We start from the raw sequence: 17,757 nt of genomic DNA on the forward strand, positions 1-17,757 counted from the left end.
TGAGGACAACTACAAACCAAAAAGAGGGAAAAAACTGTCATTACAGAACTTCTAGATGTAGGGAAGTCAAGACAACTACAGGATAGAATGGACTGTTCTAAACTTGGGAAGAAAACTATAAATCACAGGGTAACCTCAAAGAAAAATAATAAACCTTCACATCAAAATAAAAATGAGGACCAGCATAAATATTTAGCGAATGCTAAAACAATAGCAACAAAGGAAGTGATAACACAATCCATAAACAAAATGAGTTCAGTGTAAAAAATTGTATGAAACAAAGAAATTGACACCACGAAAAAGCACATGACAAAAATGACAGCAACAAATTCGTATTTGCCAATAATTACATATCTGGCAAGGGACTTATCTCCAAAATTTATAGAAAACTCGAATACCTCAATACCAAAGGAATTAACAATCCAATGGAAAAATGGGCAGAAGACATGAATAGACACTTCACCAAGGAGGATATTCAAGTGGCCAGCTAATACATGAAGAGATGCTCAATCACTGGCCACCAGAGAGATGCAAATCAAAACAACAATGAGATACCGTCTCACCCCAGCACTGATGGCAAGGTTCAACAAGATAGAAAATAACAAATGCTGGCAGGGATGTGGAGAGACTGGGACTCTCATACACTGCTGGTGGGACTGTGAAACGATATAACCACTGTGGAAAGCAGTATGGCGATTCCTTAGAAAGCTGGAATTGGAGATACCATTTGACCCAGCAATCCCATTACTAAGTATACGTCCTAGAGAGGTGAGAGCCAGGACAGGAACAGATACATACACACTCATGTTCATCGCAGCAGTATTTACAATAGCAAAAGGATGGAAACAACCTATGTGCCCATCAGCAGAAGAGTAGATGACCAAACTATGGTACATACACATAATGGAATGCTATGCAGCACTAAAGAATAATGCAGAGTCTGCAAAACACTGTATAATATGGATGCACTTGGAGGACATTATGCTGAGTGAAATAAGTCATTCACAGAAGGACAAATACAGTATTAGTTAATTGCTGTGGAGGGTCGAGAAAAGGTTTATATATGGATGGAAACTTGCTCTGTTGGTTGCCAGGGGTGGGAGGGGAGGGAGGGAACACTGCAAAAAAAAAAAAAAAAAAAGCATTGACCCATGTCACTTTAGTTTTGTGTATTTCACTGTACATAAATTATATTTCAATTTAAAAAAAAGTCAAGGAAAGGTTTATATATGCAAAGAAACTTTCTTTGTTGGTTACCAGGGGTGGGAGGGGAGAGGAGGGAACACTGCAAAAGATTTTTTTAAAATTTAAAAAAAGTTAAAAGTGCAAGAACCCAACTTCTAATCTGTTTGTTTGCATAGCACATTAAAAAGATTAACAATGAGTGACATTTATATTCTTCATACATTATTTTGCTAACTTTTTATGATTCTTCCCAGGCAGGTATAAAGACAAGACAGAAATGCTATTACTAAGTAAAAAGGGCAGAGGAAAAGCTTCTCCCAGCAGAGTGCAGTCTATGGAAAGGAAGAGAAACCTCAGCACCAGGCAGGGCCTTATTATCACACAGTTGAGAGGTGTCCTGAGTTGTAAGTTGTACCTGCTAACAAATACCCTCTTTGCTCTCTGCACCCCCACCCTGGATTGTCAAATGTTAATAGCTGACTGGCACTTTGTGGGCATGCATTAAATACTGAACAACTGAATGACTGTGCTTGTTAACAAAAAAGGGGTGAAGCTGAGGAACCAAAAAGACCTTCAAAAGAAGGAAGACAGAAAAAAAAATGGAATACACTCCTTCTTCTTCAGGGAGAGCTGTGAATTTTAGAAGACTCTGCCAGTAGTACGGTTTGCACTCAGGCTTAGCCACCACCACTACCACCACAGCTTTCTGAAGAAGCAAAATAGTGATCCTGCTGGGCACTATATAAAGTACACGGGAAAACAAAAGCGTAGAAATTACAGCAAAATTCATGGTAAGAAATCAAGGCAAGGTCAACACCAAATCCTCAGAGTGTTAAAAAGAACACAGATCCTCACCATTCCAAAACTGAAGACAAGCACAGTAACATCTTCACTTCGGAGTTCTAGAGTCACTAAATGAGAGGTACAACTGCCATTGCCTTTGGTTGTATTTGGGTTGATGTTGAATACTCTTGTCACAGTCTAAATTAAAAAAAAAAAAAAAAAGCAAACAAATTAACATTCCATTTTATGCCCTGGATCCTCTACACTCCAGAAAATAACAAAAACAATCCTAAAACAGTAACTTCAAGACCACATTAATTTTAAGGAAAACATCAGAAGTTTACACTACTGCAGATTTTAGTTCCAAAACATTTTTTTTCCTGCTACTTCCAATTGCTACTTTCAGAATATAAAAAGTAAAGATGCTCCTATCCTTCTCACCCCTCACTCCTTCAGAGGCACACATTTTAAAATTCCCTACAAATAAGCTATTGTCACCATTAAAAAAGAAAAGATTATTTCAAAAGAAAAGCGTAAAAATAATACTTGAATGTTTGAGTAAGAATTTAACCAAATTTAATGTTCCAGATAAGGGGTTAGCAAATTTTTTTCTGAAAAGTACCATATAATAAATATTTTAGGCTTGGTGGACCATATGGTTAAGTTCTCTGTCCCAACTACACAACTAACTGCTTTAGAGGAAAGCAGCTTTACAGAGTATGTAAACAAATGGGTATGGCTGAGTTCCAATAAAATTTACTTCCAAAAACAGGCGCTGTTTCATTTTCTATATGATTCATATTCTAAAAACTATGTACCATACTAAGGCACTCTCTAATGTACAAAAAGAAAAATGTCCCCGAACAATTCTTTGCATACCGTGTTATCATTTTTCTCATAGGTGATGTTGAGCTGTAACGCCATGATGGCAAGCAGACAGGTTCCATTACTGCCACTCACATTGTACTTAGACACAGATGGATTTTCTGGCACTGGAGAAGGCGAAGGAGTTGTAGGCTTTGGACTTGGTACTACTGTTGGGGAAGTTTCATCTTGCTTACAACGTGTCTCTGGAGGAATATTGAAAATGAATCATTTTGTTCACAGGAAGGAAATTTAAAACCTAGATTGCTGATAGCTATCAGTACTAAGATCCAGACTCTCAACTTACAATTTAAATCACTCTTTGAACACATTGTAGATGCTAGCAGATTTTCTCAACAATTCCTGTAGAAAATGATGTACTATTCTGTCAGTGCTCCCAATGAAAGTATAACACTAATACCTTTTCTCAGTTTATAGAACAGAAGTTAAATCAGTACATACAGTAGATGCTTGGACATTAGGATGTAACTCTCCCACAAAGCCAGCTGAGAAGGGCTGCTGCCGAGTATCAAGAGACTTCTTCAATCATGGTTGATTCACTGGTCTTGTGGTTCTGTGGCCATAGAAAATCCTAACTAGAGGTTCTTCCTTGTCTCATACTCCATGCAACAGTTTAAACCCAAAGCATTACCTTTCACCTCAATGTGGCTGAACACTTGTTTATTGTTTTATGCTCTTCTACATGACAAAGCTTAATATTTAGAGGTCAAGAATATCTTTAACTCTCTCCTGAAGGAACTAAAGGAACAGCCAGCCAATGCACCATTTGAAATGGTCATAAAATCTGATTGAATATCATGAGCTTCCATTGTGTGCCATGCAAGGTGCCAAAAACAATTACAGAGAACAAACAGGCCTTGAGCTCATGGGTCTTAGTCTAGTAGGAGAAACAGATATTAAACAAACATGTAATTATAAATCATCCTGTTTCGAAGAAAAGGCTGCTGTAAGGGATCAAAGTTGAGGTGGTCCTAAGGTAGGATGGGAGAGGCAAGCAGACCTGTCTAGGACAGGATATTTGAGTTGAAACTGAAAGATCAACAGGAGCTAGCCAGTAGCTTGAGGTTTCTGTTTGGTGTGGGTGTGGTGAGGGGACAGGCAAGCATTCTAGTTTAGGGAGAAGGGGCAGTATGTGTGAGTTAAGTACATGAAGACCCTAAAATAGGAGAGACTAGGTACAACCCAGGAACTGAGGCAGGTTGGAGTCCAATGAGGCCAGAGAAGCATGATAGAGGAGACCTGGTGGCACAGTGGTTAAGTGCTCAGCTGCAAACAAAAAAGCTGACAGTTCAAACCCACCAGCTGCTCCACGGGAGAAAGAGTGGCAGTCTACTTCTGTAAAGATTATAGCCTTGGAAACCCTATGGGGCAGTTCTACTCTGTCCTATAGGGTTGCTATGAGTTGGAATTGATTTGACGATGACAGGGTTAAAGAAGGTGGGGGGGGGAGCCTGACCCAGAGCAGACTAATAGTGGTAGAGGTTCCTGATGTGGTCTATAGAGGCCACATCATACCCTTATGGGACAAGTGAAGGGGTTTGAATTTGATTATGTTTCTCAGAATTTGATCCACCAAGACTGCCTGCAACAAAAACTTATATTCAAAATTAAGACAAACTGATCAAAAAGTACAAAGATAACTGATTGTTACAGTATTTGTTCAATTTCTGTCCTTTAAACATTTAGCTAGGCTGAGTGATGAGAGGCTGATCCAAAATATCCTATGTGGCGGGGAGCCAGCCCATCAGTGTAACTTTACTGATCACATTTTTATTTCTTATTCAAAGCTAAAAATGGAGTTTTATTTTAACTCATTTTCAGTCAGCAAACCCCACACTCACATTTTATCTACTTGGGAAAGGGAAGAGACAGGAAATTTTAATTTATTCCTGTAACATATACGCTACTTATTGCACTATCTGAACAGTTCAACTCACTTAGGATGTTTTTATACAATTTAATGTTATAAAGTAAAATCTCTTTCTAGACATAATATATAAAGATGGGTCAAGAGGGGCGGGTAATAAAAGCTCACTGAGTAAATGTATCAACCTCTGTAAAAAGAAATCAACTTTAGTTTAATGGTAGTTAAACTCCTGCTAGGCCTAAATCATCAACTGGTGAAGTCTAACATATGATATGCTGATAAATACTGTTTGCTTCTTACCCTTGGGCGAAGTTCTAAATTGAAATTATAGTCATACTTAAGTTAAATGTGCAAATAAAACAAATCAAAAGTAAAAAGGCCAGACTATAAATTCTGGTCCAAATGGCCACACATTATCTATTTAGGAAGTACAACCTTCACTTATTGACAATTATTTCTTAATGCACAATCCAGCTAACAGTCACTCCTTCTCTTGTTTACTAAAGCACGTTACATCAAGTTGAAAAGACAAGTAATGTACCCTTAGGTCTAACCACCAGTCAGAACATTTTTAGACTTTAGACATCTGCATGGATAAAATACTCCTTCCTTCTATCTAAATTATAAATGTAAAAATCACACTCTTTAACAAATACTATTTCTTCTTTAGTTCCTTAAACAAATATTTAAGTACCTACTACCAATACCAAAGTCCTTCCTGTAAATTACCACTGGTAAAAAAACAATCCCTTTAGCCATTATCCCAATAGTCATGTTTGATCCTCCAAGCAAGACTGCTAAGGAATACTGCAAATTCAAGGCCTGCCACAGCAGGTTGAAAGATGAGAAAAGGCTGTGCAGTCTTAAATGTAAACTACTTTTATCAGTTTACGCTTAAGACAATCACACACTTTCACCGTTCAGTAAGGATAGTGATGGGTGAGAAGACTGGTAGGATTTGAGGAAGAGAACTTTCTTAAGTAAGAGCAAAACTATTTAGAATATATTTATTACTTACTCTGTGCAAGGAAGTGAGGTAAACCCTTTACTTGAATTTCCTTTTTAATCTCAACAAGCTTCTAAGGTTAGTATTCTTATTTCACAAATGAAGAAAATCCCTTTCAAGAGGCTAATTAACTTGCCCATGATCACACAGCCAGTGAGTTTGGACCTCTGTCTGATCCAGAGTCCCTGATCTTAACCATAAGGCGAACCTAGAACAAAAAGCTGCATCCCCAGCTGAATTAGGAAACAGATCCTGCAGTTGATCACAATCTAATCAGAAAAGACTAACTGGTCCTTCCTCCCACCTGTTCCTAAACCTGCCTAAACTGGGACTGACAGAAGACTGTGTCTTTGTGTCAAGGTAACTAGCTTGAACTGAAAGAGATTCTGTGACCCTGATCTCATTAGCCCTTAACATGGGAAGAAACAGAGAAGGTTTCAATTGCTTTGTCCTTTTACCCTCTTTTAATCAAGATGTATTCACTCTCATCTAACGAGGTCACCATCTCTAAAAAAGAGAAAAAAAAAAAAAAAAAAGGTAGACTGTTCTTCAAAGATACAAGCTACCAACTTAGTTCCTGCTGTGTGAATGCTTAATTACCATGTATTTCACTCAGGCTGTACGGCGTACTGGATAAGGCATTTGGTTGCTAACCAAAAGGTCTGTGGTTCAAATCCACCAGCTGCTCCACAGAAAGAAGATGGGGCAATCTACTTCAGTAAAGATTTACGGCCTCGGAAACTCAATAGGGGTGGCTATGAATTGGAATCAACTTGAGGGCAGTGAGTTTGGATTTGGTTTTCACTCAGGCTGTAGGATATAAAGAAGTACTTCTTTACTATAGTCAAACAAATGGCACCAATGGATCAAGTCTTACCTTCCTTGCTGAAGTTATTATGTGAGAGGTATGCCTGGATGGTTGCATCATGGAGTGTGATAGTTACATTATTCATGTGTATCTGGTTGCGGCTCACACATCTGTATTTTTTATCTATGTCTGCCTTGATGTCAGTTACAGATTCCACAATATTGCTTCCTATACACATTAAAAAAAATAATAATAATTTTGTAGCTTCTCTGCTTATTTTGTCATCTTAACCAGGGGAAAAAAAAGTAATTTTGAACTACGTACTTAATTAAAAGTAATTTTAAACAATCCTCCTCAATTCACTTTTCTATCACCTCATAATTGTAATTTTCATTAATTTGGTGCTTACCCTGGGAGCTTGCATTGGGAAAAATATTTGTGTCTGACAAGTTATAAAAAAAACTTAGCATCTGGACACTGTAATGTGTTGTACTCCTCGTGAAATTTAGTGTCAATGTATGTCCTCCTCCAAAAGCAATCTTTAGACTGGAGTCAGAAGTATTCTCTGTACCACAAGAGCTGCTATTCAATACTTTTGCATTAGATGGCAGATCAAAGGTCACATTCTAGAACAAACATAATTATAATAACACAATTAGAATATCATTACTAAAGGATTTCAGAAATATCAAAAGAATCTGATATAAACTTAGATCTTAGTTCAATCCCAAGTATCACTGTTAAGGCATTTTATAATAGGAACATAATGAATGTCACTGAACTGCACATGTGAAGATTATTAAAATGTCAAATAGTCTGTTACATATATTTACCACAAAGTTTCTTCAAAAAAAGAAGTCAGCATTACATTTCAGTAAAACATTGAAAATAGAATTCAAATTTGAGATAAAATTGTCTTATTCACATAATTAAAAATTCTCCTTCCACTGGTATTTTAATTTGTAACAAAATTAAAACTAAAGTTTTATTGTTAATTTTTATATTACTGTATGTTTATATATTTTTAAAAAGCAATTACTGTTTTTTGCTACAGAAAGTTTTGTTTTAAAAGTATATCTCATACTGTGAAACCCCCAAGACTATGGCTCTTAGAAACCCTTCAGCCCTGGAACTGAACTCATGCCCATGACTTCCAGACAAACAACAGACAGGTGTACAGGATGAATGTTTACACCAGGTAGGTGCACTCCTTAGAACAATCAGTCATGGGAGATCAGAAGGGCAGTATTTGGACAGGGAGACAGCTCAGAGGGCAGGAATGCACAGGAAAGAAGGACACAGGGAAAAGATAACAACAGGGAGGAAGTGGGAAGAGAGCTGTTACATTATGGGGATTGCATTCAATGTCATGAAACAGAATGTGTATGAACTGTTGTGTGGAAAATGAATTTGCTTTGTAAGTTTTTACCCAAATCACAATTAAAAAAAAAAGTCTCATTAAGCAAAGGGAAATAGGCATGTTTATTTGAGAACTGTTGAATTTACTCATATAAACAAAACAACTGGAAAACCACCTAATATCCAACTAAAAGACTGGACTGGTTAAATGAATTATCATTTACCCGTATACTAATGCAATCTTTTAAAAAAACAATAAAAAAAGGGACATAAAGCTACATGAGTTGACAAAGACATGTTTCTGTGATATAGTAAAGCACGTAACAGTGTATGTATGATCCCATTTGTGTCATACAATTAACACATAAAAAGAGGATATTAAAATATAAAAAAAAAAACAATCTCCAAAACCAAACACCAAAAAAGTGAAGTCAAAATTTAAAAATGCTTGAGCAAGTCTTTATAATTCGAGAAGCTTTTATGAAACAAAATACTCCCAGTTTGTTCTATTTTAATAAAGACCACATTAGAGAAGACAGCATAAATACATTAAGGTGTGAGTGGTCAGCACAAAGACAGGGGGCTTTCACAGAAGCTCCTATGTCTCCAGCTTTCCTGGACTCCACAACCGCTCTCTGAGAAGTAGCAAAAGATATGGTGTGAATATGGAACTGGATAAAGAAAAATTATCATTTCATGAGAAAATCAGATGTGATTCACAAATATCTTTAAAATAGTAAGTACTAACTAGAATGAGCATAAGAATAGGAAGAAATACAAACACATACATACTATTTGTTAGAAATCTAAGAAATGAAAATATAAAAAACTTTACTTATCCTATATAAGCACAAAGTTTAAACAACTAATGCCAAGCACATTTTAATCAAAGTAGCACAGTGCTTACAGTTATTTCTATACATTTCCTAGAGTGTAGCACTTTATCTACTAGTTCCTGGATGGTGCAAAGGGTTAACAAACTTAGCTGTAACCAAAAGGTTATAGTCCACCCACAAGTACCTTGGAAGAAAGTCCTGGAGATCTACTTTCCAAAAATCAGCCCCTGAAAACCCCATGAAGCTCTACTCTGACACACATGGGGTCACCAGGAGTTGGAAGAAACTAGACAGCAACCAAAAGGCTGGCGGTTCAAACCCACTAGCCACTCCTCAGAAGGAAGGTTGGGCAATCTACTTCTGCAGTGATACTGCCTCGGACACCCAAGGAGGGGTCGCTATGAGTCGGGTCCGACTCGAAGGCACATAACAACAACTAAATTAATTCAACAGATCAGAAAAACTATATTCACAGAGCTATTCCCTGGGCATTAAAAAGAGTATTTAAAAACTTACCAACTACCAAAAGGAGTAGTTTAACAAATTATGGTTAACATAATTATGTATTATATTGTAATTGTAAAAGATAATTATAAAGACTTGCAAAAATGTTCATGATAAAAGAGTGAAAGGAAGAACACAAAATGGGTTATACATGATGACTGCAGCAACACTATATAAAATAGTTAATGTTACTGATGAACCTAAAAGGGAATATGCATTCATGTAAAGAACTATGTTAAGGTGGGATTAATTTTTCAAAGACTTAAAATTTTAAAATAATCTTCACACACACGCACACATACACACACAACCAAAGCATGAATTTCCCTGGTGTTTCTTACCTTAGAACCACTCTTAGTATCATAGTTCACTAAGAAGGTAGCTGAGAAGTTGGCCATTATGCAAGCTGTTCCGTTGCTATTTTTCACCACAAACAATGAAGATGCACCATGCATGAGACCTGCTATTTCCAGGAAAGACAGAACACTCAAATAAATACCTTTCTGAAAATAAACTGGGTTTTCTGTTTTCTACAGCTTGCAGTAACAATGAATTCTATCAGAAGATTCCACTGTGCTTCTCAAACCACTAAAGAACTGGACAAATGGATTACCTAGGCTGGTTTGTCTGGATCTGCTATCCCTCCCAGACACAATCCTAAAATGTCATCTATAAATCCACCTGACCAGTTTGCCAAACTGGTCCACAGCTATTTTAACGCTTTAACTCCAGAACCATTTACCTGGAAGTCTCCTATGAGATTTCTGGGTCAATACAAGGCATGTATCACTCCATGAGCCTCTGAGGATTTTATTATAATACCTGGTGGAGCCTTGAAACACAATTCAACCCTGACCATCTCAAGCTAAATAATATGTATATTCTACAGAAATCTTTGGATTCTATGGGAGAGCTTGTGATGTCTTTTATTGTGGTCTTAAACTGCTATGTAAAGTTTGATGTGCTTTTACTTTTCATGGAGTAGTGATGTCTTAAGAAGGCTATAGATTCAAAGGGCTGAGTTCTTTTCCCAATTTCAGAAAGGTCCTCAAAAATGGTGACTTTATTTTACTTCAACCTGACTTGTGTAACCTTAGGCACATCACGTAACCTCTCTAGATAGAGCTGCCATATCCTTAAAAATGAAGTGACAGAATAGAAACTCTCTTGGGACTTTACAGCTTAAGTACTTTCTCTTTGAGTCAGTTCTCTGAGGGCCAATACCATCTCTGGCCCTGTGACTGAGATGTTTAATAGCAAATGTAATCTTATCACTATGGTAGAGAAGTTAATTGTACAAGTTGCATATTCATCACATCAGTCTTTTATTAAAAACAAACAAACAAACAAAAAACAACCCCCCCCCCCAAAACAACCACTGACATCAAGTAGATTCTGACTGATAGCACCCTATAGGACAGAGTAGAATTGCCCTAAGGGTTTCTAAGGCTATAAATCTTTACGGAAGCAGACTGCCTCATCTTTTTCCCATGCAGCAGCTGGTAGGTTCAAACCACTGACCTTTTCATTAGTAGCTGAATGCTTTAACCACTATGCCACTAGAGTTCCTGCAGTCTATTACAGGTGAGCAAAAATAGATGGTTTTGCTCATTCTAAAACCAAAAATTTATCAGTCACCACTGTGTAGTATAGTTTGTCCAGAAATTAAGTGCTGTCACTTATCTCTGCTGCTACAAATTAGTGCATGCCTTTTCACTGAACATTTACACATCTGTGATATAACATGACTGGCACTGTAAGTGTAAATATGATTTAAGCACACTTTGAGGGCAGCAAAACAGAAGACACTAGACTAATAAAATACTTCTCTAAATTATTTGAAAAACTTTTTACTGACCCAAAACACTGCGTTAGGAAACATTTCACACTAAAAAACTTTTCAATCAACATTTTTTTCATTTTGTAAATGTTAAGTATGGTTAAAGCGTTGGGCTGCAAACCAAAAGGTCAGCAGTGTGAACCCACCAGCCTCCAAAGATGACCAAGACTTACAGCCTTGGAAACCCTCAGGGGCAATTCTACTCTGTCCTCTAGGGTCACTATCAGTTGGAATCAACTCAATGGCAGTGGGTTTTTAAAACAAAAAGTACTGCTAAAACAAATTTAAAATAAGCTTTAGCAGCATTAGATGTGCATATTTATCCTGGAGAGGCCAAGAAAATTTGAATTATTGAAATAAAAAATTTAATCCCCAAAACCAATTACGGTTGAAAGAAAAGTATCTACAGCATCATCAGATTATTCCATTTTAAGAGAAATGTATTTTTATGCTAATGTTAGAAGTAGCTGTGTGTTATTTATTCTGTAAAAGTGGAAATCATTGATTTTTTTTCCCCTCAAATTAACTAAAATGTCTAAGGTGATATACTAGGTGTTACAACCTCAACACAAGCACCTTCTGGCTATCACCAACTGAATACATCAACTCTCTTGCTTTTTAAAAATTGCTAATCTCCAGCAGTCCTTCAGTCAGATACAAACATGATTATTTTTTAAGGGGTTATATAAAGGAGTAACCCTTGCTCTTTCCTTCAAAATACTTCTACTTATAGAAATTTTATTCTTTAAAACAAGTACAGCTCTGGGAAGAGATGTACTTCTCTGAGTTAGAAGACCTAGGTTCTAGACTTGACTCTGCCACCAGTTTGACCCTGAGCAAGCAGCAACCTCCCAATCCCTGTAAAACGCACCCTATAAAATAGAAATAAGAATACAGACATATAACAGCTGTTTAGCACACTAAATAAGCCAATGCATGTAAAACATGTAGCACAAGGCAAAGATACTAGTTTTAACAATAGTATTATTAAAACATTAAGTTCTGTACAGGTAGAGATGGTATATATCAAGCTCACCAGGTAATCCACAGTACCTGAGTAAGTATTTTATTTAACAAGCACTTGTAATACACTTACTACATACCAGGCACTGCTCTAAACACTTTGCAATTAATTTAGTTAAAATAACAATCCTAATAGGCAGAAATTACTTGACCTCCTTTTACAGATTTGAAAACAAAAACACAGTGAAGTTACCTAACTTGCTCAAGATAGCACAGCTTACTAGCTGTGGTGGCTGAGTCAGATGTAGAACCCTAGCCTTCTGACTACGAAGCATGAGCACCTGGGATTCAAATCTCAGAGGCTTAGCTCCAAATGCACTCTGAACCAATCTTTCAAGCACTTGCTGATTGAATGAACATGCTTTGAATTGTGAAGCATTTGCTTTTGAAATTAAACATTTGCCACCTGAAGGTACTTGTCAATAAATTTCTTTATAGAGAAATTTTTTTTTACAATAAGAAAATACACCCCAGTTTATTCTGATTTTATAGACATATTTTTTGATCCAGCATTTTTCTTCTGAACTAATGATGCAAAACATGATATAAAGGATTATAAAAAAAAGACCAAAGTATATATATTTCTAACAAAATTTAAGTATATGTTTGCTTAAGAGCTTTAACCAAAACTGGACATTTCTTTATGTATTTACTGAGCACTTACTATATGACATGCACAAGTTGGGCTATAAAGTGAGGAATGGAGATATATATATATATATATATATATATATATAAAATAATCACAATACAAATGAATTAATGCTCTAATGAAAGCATGGATTGTAAAAGACTGTATAATAAAAATCCTGCTGAAGCAGAGAGAAATCTAAAACTAATTTTGTCTGGGATCAGCCCAAATTACTAGAAATTCACAATTACAGCACACAAAAACATTTTGATCTCAAATCTAATGAAGAATTTGGTCTTTAATCCTGAATAACTGACAATTTCCCACAATGAAGGGTAACATTAATTAGTATAAAATTTTTCAAACTTCCTAAGTGACAGATCTTCATTTTGAAAGGGGAAGGAGGTCATCTAGCTAACATCAATGGTTTAAAGAGTCACATAATGCAAGTGCACATAATCCTGTGATCAGAAAATAAAGTTACAGTTTATGTTTGTCTATGCTTTCTACCAAGTATCTTACACACAAAAAAGCTTTAAGTTATCCTAATTATTAATGTAGAAGAAATTAGTGATTTAGAAGTCTAAAATTATTTTCAAAAGATTAATTTTGGGGCAAAATTGTTCACTACAATTAGCATTATTTTAAACAGACCCAAGACCAACTTTTTAAAAGATCTTTTAAACCTTAGAATTTTCAGTTGAATGTAACACTGTAAAAATTACAATGCAACTGGAGTTAAAAGCTAGCTTTAAGAATAGCAATCTACTTCTGTAGTGATACTGCCTTGGAAACCCAAGGAGGAGTCTCTGTGAGTGGGATCCAAGTCGATGGCAGTGAGTTTGGGTTCCGCCCCCCCTTTGGTTTTGGTTAAAATCAAAGAGGGGGGGAGAGAAAAGAAAAGAAAGAGAGAGAAACAAACAAAAAAACAGAAACAAAGAATGTCTGAATTAATTTCCTGCTCTCTGATTAAATTTATTTTAAATGAAATTCAACCTCAGTGAAACTGAACACATCTGAATTACATTTTAAACAAATTATTTGCCCATCTATCTCACCTCTCCTCATGTAACCCACCTGAACCATGAAAATCTTTGGAATGGATTAACAAAGTACTACTTCATCAAAAGAAAAGATATACATAAATACTCTTCTGAGGTTAGTTATTCTCATCAAATTGCATGGTACAAAGGTCCAATGCTACATAGTAAATCTTAATTATGATAAAAGTGGAAATTTGAACTATAGATAATCCAGTGACAGTACTCAACTCATAATAAACAACCAAAGAGAGAAGTCCAATTTATATTAGCAACTGAGTTTTAAAAGGACTGCCTTTGATTAACAGGGGCAATGGATAATAGGGCATGAACTGTGGAACGCACATTACCAGTCACTCTGGGCTGGGTTCAGCGGATACACCTCATGAGCAGTACGAGGACACTGGGACCGTGGTGCCAAGTGGACAGTGTCGGATTACCCAATAAGCAAAGTAAGCACGGGCTAATTTGTGCTTACTTACTAATCTGTGGTGAAGAATGTCACATGTGAAAGCTCATGCTTACCCTGCTAACTGGGTAACCTTCCCCTGCAATACCTGTATATGTTTAATTCACATTAACTTCTGTATCATCTTTCAGATCCTAACACTTAAGAAAAATCTTCCTATATTATTGAGTGGATGAGAAAAAATTCCATAGAAAGAGGTTCACCCAGTGCCCCGGAACAGACTTAAGCCATGAGTAGACAGTCATTGAAGAGACAGTATACATTTCTCTTTATTATTAGAGCAGAAAATAAGAACAAATTCCCCAATCAATAAGGTAAGTACTGTGAACCTACTGCTCCTCAAATTCTATGGGCTGATGAGGACTCAGAACGCTTCCCTACGTGTTAATGGATTCTCTTATTCTGACTTACAAGAACCAGTACATAACTGTGAAACATGAACAATGTTCTTTAAATCTATTTATTAGAAATGAACGCTGCCATTGTGAATCTGAAGCCTCATTTTGTCTGCCGGGAAATCTCCTAAAATTTCAAATCATTCTAACAAATTTAAATTCACAGTAACATAAATGTAATATAAATACACACATCTTGTACTGAAAGGTAAAAGTATAAAGTATTAACTCTAAGAGGATAGGAATCACTGCACTATCCTATTTTTTATGGGTAAAATCATGTTGTAAAAAGCTCGATTTAGGTCACCTATCCAGGCAGAGACAAGACACAAAAATTAGTTCCTGCCATCTTGGGCTGCATAACCTCATCTAGGCCTCACCGGCTAAACTTTCCAGTAAATTAAACTAACAACCACAGCTATCTTGAAAATAGCAAACCACAAAACCACCACTGAGAAGTTTCGTTTCGAACTTAAAACCCCAGAAAATATAAATTGTTACTAAATGGGAATACCAAAGCCAACCGGAATCATGCCCTAATCTAACATCTCGAGCCATGAAGGCACACCTCTTTCTTGTCCACTTTTAGGCACCTGGACTTCCAATTCCCAAACCACCTGTCAGTGAGGTTCTACCTCCAGATCCCACACCCCTAAATTGCAAGGCCAGCTACCGCCCGACTGGAGCCACCGCCCCTGACGCGCAGAACTCGGCCAAGAGCCAAACTTCATCACAGGCAACGAACATGTCCAGTCCAAAGAACGACTCTTGGGGCCCCCGACAGCCCAGCCGCCCCAAGAGCTCCGCACAGACCCCTCGACCTCCACCTCCTCCCGTAGGCCGCGAGTCCTCCGAGTCCGGGACGGCGGCGCTCCGCAGTGCTTGCTCCCACTCCCCCGCCTTACCAAGCAGCAGCAAAAGCAGCTGCCACCTCTGAGCATCGCTGGAGGCTGCCATTGGCGCGAGGGGCCGGGGAAGGCCGGTGCGTGAGGGAGGCGAGCGGCGCGTGAAGGTCTCCAGTCGGTTGACGGTTGGTGACCGGCACCTTCTGCTATCTATCTAAACTTGGGAGGCAGGGATTAGGCGAAATCGCTTAGGAGAACAAGGGTCGGGGCGTGGCGGGGCCAGGAGCGCCCCAACAAACTCCAGAAGCGCCCACTGTTCTGTGCTTGCAGGCCAGGAAGGAGACCCCGGCGGACGGCTTTCCCTATCATGTGACCACCGCAGCGAAACCAGCCCCCACACTATCACGTGAGCCCCCGAGGGATCGGGGCGGAGCAAGGCAAGCGAGCATCTCGCGAGACCGCGCTGGCGCCCGGACGACCCTGGCTCTTCTTCCCACAGTTGCGTCATCGTCCTGGTGACCCGTCCCCTCGGCGACGGGTGTGTTGTAGCAGAGCTTTGACACGTGATCCTGGATCCGATCCAGCCGCGTAGGTGATGGGAGAAGGGATCTCGAGATCTGGCTTTTTCCTGGCAAGCGTAAAGCAGAAAGTAGATTGAGGAAAAAGAAAAAAAGGAAGTGGAAGTGGAAAGTAAGAGTGAAGGAATAAGGGAAAAGAGGAAGGGATGGAAACAGAAAGGAGAGGCAGAGGGTGTAAAAAGCTGGAAAAGTCCCTGAAGATTGATTCAGACCCAGAGTAAAACATGTAGACACACCTCAAGTTTTTTTTTTTTTCCTCTTTTTAATCAACCCAATGAAAGCCCATCCAGTTGAAAAAGTTAGAGTGAATGATTTTGTTACTGATCGTACATACGGTATTAGCGTTGGCAATGAGGTTTTGGAAGTACAAGGGTGAATGACTGTGCATATTTTTCATGTAAATCGCTTCTGTAGAGTCAGGAGTTTTTTGGGGAAAATGATTAGCCTTCTTTGATAAATGGGAAGTAAATTTCTCAGTTACTAAACAGGAAGACGATTTCTCAACTCCACAGTGCTCTTAGGAAAGGGTAAGAATGGATTTGAAATCAGATGCAATTGTAGAGCCTTCCCGTAATCTCATTGTGAGCAGTGGAAGACGCCCCTGAGCACATGGCTCCACTATAAAATGGTATTATTGGGCACCCTTGACCGTTGGAAGATCACTGAGGAATCAGTCTCACCTAGTAGTATTGAGGATGTCTGCAAAGGACAACTAAAACATTTTTTTCTTCTTTGGGATATGGTGATACATGAAATCCTGGAGTTTTGTCCACTGATAATCTTAGAGAGTGGAAACAGGGTTTAGGATTACAGAGATGTTTGAACAAGCCAAATATTGAATATAGTTTTGTGTTTCAAAACAAAAGAAGATTTTAAAAAATAATACAAAGTCCAAAAATCTATCTCTGGGCAAAATCATCTTGGATAAAGGGGATTCAGAAGTCAGTGATTGTTGGCTATGACATTTTTCCTAATGGATTTATCAGAATAGGGTCTAGGTGTTTATATGTTTAAAAAAAAAGGTGAGAAACACTAAGGTAGTCTGTGGCAGAGTCTCTGCAAAATGGCAGTCTGGTTGAAATGAAAAGTAAAGAGCTTTTATTGAGAGGTGAGGCAATTTGCAAACTGGAACTCTTGAAATCCAGAGGACTATGAACTAAGTAATCCAAAGAGGAGACAGTTCAGAGAGTTTATATTAAAAAAATAAATAGAAGAAAATTCAGTGATTGGTTGACATTTAGGTGATGGTTACAAAATTGAGTGATGGTACATCTGATTGGTAGGAGATGACATACTTTTCTGAAGTTGTTTTTTTTTTTAAAGTTACAAACTCATCATTAGGTTGGACACAGCTGGCCTCAAAATGATCATGAGATCCTCCTTGCATGACTACAGGGAGTACATGGCATAATTCTAAAGTTTGTTTCGAGTAAGCATTTGTTCTGAGAATTGTTCTGGAGCTGGCTTCTCAAGCAGCAAATAGAACTTTAAAGGAAGTAAACTTGACATTGTTTTCTAAAATTGTTCACCAAGTAATTTTCTTAAGATAACAGTGGAGTGTTACAGGAATGACAGGCTGTATACCTGATGCAAAGGTTACTTTTAATTTAAAATGGAGTTTCAGCCTCAGACCTTAGCATGGTAACAATCTCATATTGTTGTTGTTGTTTTGTTAGGTGCCATCAAGTCGATTTCAACTCATA

General features: G+C 37.7%; 1 protein-coding gene across 1 annotated transcript in view; it reads right to left on the bottom strand.

Annotated features, from left to right (window-relative positions):
• LAMP1 (lysosomal associated membrane protein 1) overlaps positions 1-15,588 on the bottom strand; it is a 21,216-nt gene extending 5,628 nt beyond the window's left edge. The window contains exons 1-6 of the mRNA XM_007942383.1: positions 15,537-15,588; positions 9,575-9,696; positions 6,944-7,160; positions 6,604-6,762; positions 2,848-3,038; positions 2,041-2,166 (exon numbers count right to left, since the gene is read on the bottom strand). Coding sequence (XP_007940574.1) covers positions 2,041-2,166; positions 2,848-3,038; positions 6,604-6,762; positions 6,944-7,160; positions 9,575-9,696; positions 15,537-15,588 — 867 coding nt within the window. The remainder of the gene's footprint in view (positions 1-2,040; positions 2,167-2,847; positions 3,039-6,603; positions 6,763-6,943; positions 7,161-9,574; positions 9,697-15,536) is intronic.
• Positions 15,589-17,757: the final 2,169 nt, after the last annotated feature.

The sequence above is a fragment of the Orycteropus afer genome, unplaced genomic scaffold, assembly GCF_000298275.1.
Source record: "Orycteropus afer afer isolate SDZICR_OR568_19922 unplaced genomic scaffold, OryAfe1.0 scaffold00089, whole genome shotgun sequence".
Taxonomy (NCBI): domain Eukaryota; kingdom Metazoa; phylum Chordata; class Mammalia; order Tubulidentata; family Orycteropodidae; genus Orycteropus; species Orycteropus afer.